At 47.1% G+C, this 8,383-nt stretch overlaps 1 protein-coding gene across 4 annotated transcripts; it reads right to left on the minus strand.

Moving 5' to 3' along the window:
- Positions 1–887: 887 nt before the first annotated feature.
- LOC123182929 (polyubiquitin) lies at positions 888–5,436 on the minus strand. 4 transcript variants are annotated; one of them, XM_044595613.1, is made up of 6 exons: positions 5,082–5,436; positions 4,923–4,995; positions 4,588–4,661; positions 4,123–4,485; positions 2,865–3,462; positions 1,125–1,601 (listed from the first exon to the last, which is right to left on the minus strand). In XM_044595613.1, the coding sequence occupies exons 1-6, from the start codon at positions 5,256–5,258 to the stop codon at positions 1,549–1,551; spliced, it is 1,338 nt and encodes a 445-aa protein (XP_044451548.1). In that variant the 5' UTR covers positions 5,259–5,436; the 3' UTR covers positions 1,125–1,548. The 4 variants fall into 4 exon arrangements, with proteins under 4 accessions (XP_044451547.1, XP_044451548.1, XP_044451549.1 ...); XM_044595614.1 differs by lacking the exon at positions 1,125–1,601 and adding an exon at positions 1,668–2,303; XM_044595612.1 differs by lacking the exon at positions 2,865–3,462 and having other exon boundaries at positions 888–1,601.
- Between the last annotated feature and the right edge of the window lie 2,947 nt (positions 5,437–8,383).

Consider the following 8,383-nt stretch of genomic DNA (forward strand, 5'->3'; position numbering starts at 1 on the left):
CTTCCCTGATGCCGATGGTGACGAACCGCGCGCCCAAGGTCTGATGGAATTCACCTGCGGCAGTCGCATGTCCGGCCGCGGACGAAGAAGTAAAAAAGATGTCACCGTGCACGCAGTCACCGGTTTAGCTGAAGCTATGCGATCCAGGTTTCAAACTTGGCAACAGAAGTGCCTGTGTCCATGTAATAATACTGTCAGTCAGTGTCTTACTGGTTGTTTGCCTCTACTTTCTTTCGGACTGTTGCTTTGGTGTATTGTATAATAATCTGACTAATCTTTGTATGAATATATCGGCCTATGCGCACTGTTGTGTAATTTATGTTTTTTTCTTTCATATTTGTTGCCCCTTCATTCCTTGCAGCAGCAATGCCTCAAATTTTCCTCTAAAAGAATCAAACAGCAACCTACATGCATTCAGAGCCAGCCCCACGTGATAGAACAAAACACAAATATTTTACCACATCACGGGTTCAGCAACAAGATAATCAACCAAACCTGCTAGTGCAGTAGTATATCTATGGTTGCATTTGCATGCATACTGAGCTTACCATATATAGTCACAACTGGGTTTAGTTGATGCAAATAAAGGCATCTCATTCAGGTGATACACGCAATCAAGAATCTACTAGTTGGTCCGAGCCACGTACTCATGATGTCCTAGTTAACAAGTACAGCGAAAGTTTAGTTCCTTCTTACGTGCAGACACCACGTCCCAGGCGACATACATACATAAGATTTGTGGGCGCCAAAACTCTGAACTGAAGAATCAGGGAAGGCATCAACAAAGCTAAACTGTGGCTTCGGATACTTGCTCCCATTCCTCACGGGCTTGTAATCATCTGGACTTTCTTTTTCTTTTTTTTGGGGGGGGGGGGGGGGGGGGGGGGGGCGGGTGGGATTGTCGACAGGGTCTTTCAACGCAACAATAAAGGCAGACCCACGGGTTATCTCGTAGTCAGCAAAGGTGCGGTCGTCCTCCAGCTGCGTCCCAGCACGGATGAGGCACTGCTCATCTGGGATGAGGCAACTCCGATTTCACCGGCTATCTTCTCCTTTAGACTGTATATGGTGGTGTCTGAAAAGTGACCATCAATCAAAAAACTCAGCTTCTTGCCAGTCAGTGTCCTGACAAAGATCTGACGCAGGGAACCTAGGAGTCTCACAGAAACATAAAGGATAGACCCATGCTGTATGTGGCAGTCAGCAAAGGTGCAGTCGTCCTTCGGCTGCTTCCCACCATAGACGAGGAGCTGCACATCTGGGGAAAATCCGATTTCATCGGCTATCTTCTCCTTTAGACTGTATATGATAGTGTCTGAAAAGTGATCATCAATCAAAAACCGCATTGTTTTTCCAGTAAGACTCCTCACAAAGATCAGATTTGGATATCGGGCTTCAAATTGGCCCCCCTCCTGGATGTGCAGCTCCTTCAGGGCACAGCTGTCCGCCAGCGGCTTATTGTCGTACTCTATTATGGCATCGTCTATAAACAAGACCTTCGCCTTCAACTTAGCCTTCACATTGTAAATCAAATCTGATTCCACGACCTCAAGAGCGTGACACCTGCTCATGCCATTGTGTACCCTGACAGTAATCTTCATCTGTTGAACCAAAGCACAAAACTAACACTAAAATCGTAGACAAAAAGATCTCATACAACAGCAACAACTCTGACAGACACCATATTATGAATCTAAATGTTAGCCGCAACCAATCAACAGGTTCCACGGTGATACCAGTTAGTGTTCAGAAAATCAAGTATACTACGCAATGTTGATAGAGATTGTGATATAGGCACATTGCTCGAGAATCCTACAGATTAGTCCTTTTTCATTTTAGATATATGAATCAAACATGAAAAGGTTTGACATTCTTCATTTAACCAGTCCTAAGATCTGACATATCATCCTATGAGATCAGTCCCATATGAAGACAAGTGGTACAACTATATAAAAGAGAACCAAGGGGGGGTGGGAGGTTCAATAAGGTTGAACTGACAACCCCTCTAAATTAATCCACACACTGTACATACAAAACTAAAAGGCTACAGTATCTAACAAATACATTCAAGATCGCCAAAGCCCGGCAGCTGCCCAGGTTCTGCCCATGAACCTTCGTTAGCTTATAACAAGAATACCGAGATTTAATCAGTAGTTTTTCTAGGCAAATAGCCATCAGTTACTTTCCTTTGTACTTTGCGCAGCCTCCATGCATGGGCTAGGTCCGCCAATGATAGGGTGACTCTACTAGAGACTGAGACCAACAGGTGTGTAGTGATCTAGAATATCATCCCTTAAATTCATCTTCAGCCAGCAAAGTGTCAACAATTTGTAAATTAGATGAGTTACTGGCCAGAAACAAGTATGCGACAATGTTATGTGCTGAACGGGAGCAGGAAGATTTTCAGGTGTAATAATCATAGAAGGCTGATCAGGACCAGAATTCTCGCATACAGGGTTATTCATCAGTAAGTATGTAGGCCATGTTGGATTCACTTGGATGACAGAAGGAGAAAGAAACGGATAAGGAACATGAATACTTAGGTCTACTCAGTTTCTAGAAAAAATGGCACTGCAGAATCGATTAGCAGCAAACTAACCAACTTTATTATTAGTTTGTGCTTTCACACAAGACTTGTGTGTGAGCCTATCAAGAATTATGATGCTTGTACCTTCTGAGTAAAAAGGTTATACAACAGCGCACAGGGAAGTACGATTCTGGACCAATAAAGGATATTAGACTATTTGCCTATGCGTGTCAATAAAAAACTATGATCACACATCAAGAGGAGGTCAATTAAATTGTTAGTGAATTTTGATCAGAACTGCATTTAATTATGGTTACAATTAAATTGTAGACAGTACCTTTTTTTTCTGGATTAGCAGCTTCTGCTTGCAATCTACAGTTTCCATCGTCCTTATTTCGTAATTCTACTTGCAGCACATCTACATTCTGCTGAAGCTTTTGTACTGACTCCACTTCTTTTATGTTAAGGATCCCCGCTTCTGCTTGCAATCTGCCAATCTTGTTATCCTTATTTAGGACTGCCACTTGCAGTTCCTCTACATTCTGCTGAAGCTTTTGTGCTGCCTCCACTTGTTTTATCTTAAGGTGCCCCACTTCTGCTCGCAATGTGCCAATCTCATCATCTTTATTTCGGACAGCCACTTGCAGCTCCTCTACAGTCTGTTGAAGCTTTTGTGCTGCTTCGTTAGCTTGTGCTGCCTCCACTTCCTTTATCTTAAGGAGCCCTGCGTTGTCCTTGTCCATTCTCAGCAGTTTGTTCAAAAGAAAATCCTCCACTGCAAGTGCTGCAGAAATTTCCTTATCCTTGTTTGAGCTAAGGGTTTCATAAGCTTGCTTCAGTTTTCTTAGCTCTGCTCTAAAATCTCCTGCGATGGCCCCATGATCTGCATTCTCTTGAATAATCTCTAGACTATTTCCAGCTTCCTCGGATTGTATCTAGCATTATTAAGACACAGGAGTATGGATACAGCACAATGATTAAGAAAATCAGCGACATGCACAAACTGGACCGAAAGCTTTTCAGCTATGGAACTGATGTTGGAGACAAGAGGTACTAGTATATACAAGACATGGAGGGGGAGGGGGTGAATAAGGTTGAGTTGACAACCCATCCAAATTAATCCACGTAATGTAAATAAAAATACAAGAATCTACAGAACAATAAATCCAAGATCATCTGCTCTACATAGGGTGAACTAGAGATTGAGACCAACAAGTGTATTGTAATTTAGGATATCATCCCTTGAGTTCATCTTTGGCCAGCAAACTGCTGACAATCTGTAAATTAGATGGCTCACTGGCCAGGAACAACTATGGGGCAATGTTAAGTGCTGAACAAGCGCTCGAAGGTTTCATGTGTTAAAATCATAGAAGGTTGATCTTGACAACAATTCTTGTGAAACTCTAGATCTACTGGGTTCTAGAAAAGATATCATGGAGAATTATTTAGCAGCGCATTAATCATAATATCAACCTGGTCAACGTTCACTACTGACTATGTATGGTAACTTTGGAGGCAGGTCAATAAGAAATACCACGGAAAGGAAACAAGGTATAGTATGAGCCAGACATATACTTCCAAAATGAAATGCTTACAGTTGATAAGAAGGCAAGCTTGTGTTTATGAGTCTCAGGTTGCCCAACTTTGAGGCTCTGGATATCATTCGCCTTATCCAAGGAGTGCATCTCATTTAGCTTGCCCTCAAGAACCAGTATCTTATTTGTGGATGCAGAAGCTTCTGCCTGCAATCTTCCAATCTCATCATCCTTCTTACAGGCTGCCACGTGCAGCTCCTCTAACTTCTGTTGAAATTTCTGCACTGCTTCAGTAGCTTCCTTATCCTTATTCGAGCATCTGGTCTCATAGACCTGCTTTAACTTTCTTAGCTCTGATATTAAATCTCCGGAATTGTGCTCATGATCTGCAGTGTTTTCATGAAGCTCTTCCTTCAGTTGTACCTAAACATTACAAAAAAGAAAAAGGTAAGGACACAAAACAATGATTAAGAAAAACAGTGACATTCACAAGCTGGACCGAATGCTTTTGGGATAATTAAGTACCAGCAGTTCTGAGTTTTCGGTGTCCAAAAGAGCTTCACAAGTTCTTGAATCCTCCAAATCACTCTCTAGCAGTTCTGCGTTGGACAGAGAAGGCAGCAACAATGACATCAGTGGCAACATTAGGTGCCCTCGCGTTCTATAGGTTATCTTCATCCACAAGATATAAAACAGAAATGTTATTCAGGTAATCTTATTAATAACCCTAGTTTCTTGTCCATCTGGCCACGGTGAAACCGAATGCCCAACAAAACTGACATTTAGCAGGCACATAATGACAACTCTTATAAATCAACAAAAAAAGTTACGCTAAATTTAGGGGCACAATGTTTTCTGACCGGCGAGCTTGGGATCATCCCCAGGGAGCACCTCCCTGCAGGCCGCCTCCCACCTGCTCCTGCTCAGCTCCGCCTTCCGGGATGAGAACACAAGCCGTCAATCAGGCGCAGGAGAAAACCCTAAGCGTAAGAGGACAGGAGCGGTCCGATGAATCAGACCTGGTGGAGGCGGGAGTGGTTGATCTTGTCGCGGGCGTCCCAGAACTCGTGCTGGGTCCTGTTGCGCGCCTCCAGCCGCGCGCGGCCGGCGGCGAGCGCCTGGACCCGGTCGTAGATGCGCTGCCACTCGGCCCGCCCGCCGTCCCCCGCGTCGTCGCCGCCGCCGCCGCTGCTCATCGATTCGGACGGCGTGGGTGCTGATTTTTCTCAATCTCGTGCGCTGCAATGCTCTCGGAGAAGATGCTACTAGTTAAACGCTGAGCAGCTCATCGCCATTGGAGGAAGACGGCGGTGTGGAGACTCGAGAGGCGAGGCCGCGAGACATTTGGGGAGAAGACACAAGACAGGTCAGTCACTCTGTGGCTCCTTCACTATGAGTCCTTTTTCTTTTATTTTTGACATCTCGTTTTTACTTTTGGTCCTGGTACCTAAAAGTATACTATGAGCCCTCTTTCACTATGAGTTGAAAAGAAACACTCATTTATTTGCATTCCTCGCGAAATTTAGTACCCACTCAAAGCTCTTGTAAAAATTGTTTTTCCTATGGTGCAAACGAAAATGTTATTTGGTGAATGTCCGCCGCAAGGTCGCCCTCCTGCCTTTTACCTCTTTAGCCAAGTAAATATGCAAGTCCATCCGGTGACGGGGTGGAGCCCACAATCTCCCCCTCAACCCTATTGGAGGGTCTTAATGTCGACGGACGGTGATCCCGATTTTGCCGCGCAGCTCCTGAAAGCGTACACAAACAAGGGCCTTCGTCGGGATGTCCGTTTTCTGCTCACCAGTCCTGATGAACTCCACATCCACCGTGCCCTTCTCGGCGTAGCTACGTATGAAGTGATAGTGAAGATTGATGTGCTTGCTGTGATCGTGAAGCACTTGATTCTTGCAAAGGAAAATCGCCAATTTATTTTCAACCAAGATGAGTACATGGACAGTGTCTTGGTTCAGCATCTTGGCGAGAAGATGAGCCAGCCATATCCCTTAGACATGCTGTTGTAGCTATCCAATGGCTCGATGTACTACAGGCAGCATGGTGAGTGTCCGCGTAGCATTGTCGTCGATTGATGATAGCTCGTCCAGCATCGCGCGGCGTCAGCAGTCCTCACTCTCCGCCTCAGCGGACGTGGTCGGCTCCTCGCCGGCCATCGGATAAACACCTCATCGGCGTTGAGGCTCTCCGCCAATTGTGGTGGCTCCGCGAGAAGGTCGCCGGTGCATCGGGATCGGTGTGGGCTGACAGCACTGTCACCGGCGTCGATCAGGTCCGACCGCGCTGTCGGTGGAGTTGCAAACTGAACCGACACGACCTCGCTTGGGGTGTCCGGGGTCAATGAGCGCGGAGCTGCTGTGCCCGCGGTGCTCGGAGCCACTGGACATGGGGCCGCAGTGCTCGGGGTTGTTGTACCTAGGGTCGTTGAGCTTGGTGTCACTTTGCCCAGAGTCGCTAGTGTGCTTGGGATTGCTACTCGAACACCAACACTTGTGCACACCGTGTACCGTAGGATGAAGTAGTTGCTCGATGGAGCCTCTCCCGGTGCCTCCCAGCTCCAGCGTGCCTCTTAGACGAAGACAACGTCGCTGGAGATGTGCACGCGTTTCGTGATACATCATGTACGCCTTGGAAACCGTCTCGTAACCAAAGAATAGCATCGAGGTGCTCCCATCGTCGAGCTTTTTCAATTGTGGGTGTGCCGTATTGACATGACCGACACAGCCGAAGACGCGGAGGAAGCTCATGTCGGGCTCCCTCCCGTGCTACACCTCATACGGTGTCATGCGTTTGATGCTCTATGTCGAGTTTTATTATTGAGAGCATGACATTTTATTCTTGTTGACATGCCATTTTTATTATAAAAAGAGGATGGCATTTTTAATGTTGAGAGGATTCCTTTTTTTATTTCATGGCATTTTTTGCTTATCCAGATAAAATGTTTATCTAGAGGAATGCAGTTATATGAAGCATCACAACAATTTTGAATTATTTTGAGAGCATGGCAATTTTATTAATTTATGCATATTTTTTGGTAATGGCATTTTTATATAAAGGATGACAACTTTAATGTTTAGAATGACAAAAACAAATTCTAGGTCACTCCACTTTTTTTGTGCAGTAATTTAAAAAAACACTTGAACAACCAGAAACGGTCGTTGGGAGCTCCTCCCCGGGCGAACGAATCGTCGGACGGGAGCTCTCCTGGCATGGAATAGTCCAGATCAGAAAGAGACATGCTAACAACGATAAAACCGGACCTCCATGGATCGCGGAGCACTATCTCCTTTGCAATGCACTCATGAGCCACCTGAAAAAGAAAAGAGCCCCCCTGACAAGGCTGGACTCGGTAGCCGTTGGCGTTGCCCCCGAACCAGTTGACCAGGAAGGAGGCGAAAGCTGCGGGCGAGAACGTGACACCCTTGTTGAGAACGACGGCGAGCACTCCGGTCGGCCGGCAGCGACCAGCCACCGCCGTTACGGTGCCGCAGCCATACTTGGCCAGCATGGCATCCTCAAAACAAGAACCATCCATTGAACAAGCCAGAACCGAACCGACCCAAAGAACCCTACAGCTAGACCTCAAAGAGAACAACGAATCGTCGAATCGTCGGACTGGCCTCTGACGAGGCACCAGTGCCTGTTCCCGCGGCCTTTGATCTCAATGTGGTGGAGGAGATCCAGCCTTCGGAGTTGGTCGCTCCGGAGACCCATGCGGTGGTCAGGGCGCCCGGCCTCGACCAGCAGGAGGAGGAGGAGGCACCGCTGTCGGTGCTCACTGCTTCCCCCCGCCGCAGCCCGCACATCAGGCACGCCTATGACGGCGTGCACATGGGATCGGTCGAGCGCGCGGCTAAGAGAAAAGCGGCGGCGGCTGGATCTGGCCCCAGCTCTGGGTCGTCTTGCCGATCCGGTTCCCACTTTGATCGGCGTAAGAAGGCGAAGACCGCTGCCGTGGCTGGCCTCCTTGAGTTGCCGTTGCTGGACACGCCCTCGCCGCTAACCCGTGGCAAGCTGAAGCAGATTGCTCAGTGCTGCGACCTCAACATCAGCGCCATCCTGGACCAAGCCAAGAACCGAGCTGTCTCTGCCTCTTCGGACGACGCAGAAGCTTCCACCTCTGATAGTGCATCCTCTGGCTCCCCTGTGTGCGTCTTCAACTCCTTCAATGGTTAGGCCTTATGCCGCTCATCTGTGCCTACGGGCAATGCTGTTCGAGTTTGTATCGGTCATGAGTCTACTGTTGTTAGTGTCCTGCAGTTCGTTTTTGTCTCCGCTTTATTTTGGGCAGTTAGTTAGCCCAAGTCTG

This window comes from Triticum aestivum, chromosome 1D, assembly GCF_018294505.1.
Source record: "Triticum aestivum cultivar Chinese Spring chromosome 1D, IWGSC CS RefSeq v2.1, whole genome shotgun sequence".
In the NCBI taxonomy this organism is placed as follows: domain Eukaryota; kingdom Viridiplantae; phylum Streptophyta; class Magnoliopsida; order Poales; family Poaceae; genus Triticum; species Triticum aestivum.

Bases quoted from the DNA above. Each gene is read 5' to 3' on its own strand.
- LOC123182929 (XM_044595611.1), bottom strand. From the start codon at position 5,258: ATGAGCAGCGGCGGCGGCGGCGACGACGCGGGGGACGGCGGGCGGGCC. The intron at 4,996-5,081 runs GTCTGATTCATC...TCATCCCGGAAG, and splicing joins ACCACTCCCGCCTCCACCAG to GCGGAGCTGAGCAGGAGCAG. The intron at 3,463-4,122 runs GTAAGCATTTCA...TAATAATGCTAG, and splicing joins AGCTTGCCTTCTTATCAACT to ATACAATCCGAGGAAGCTGG.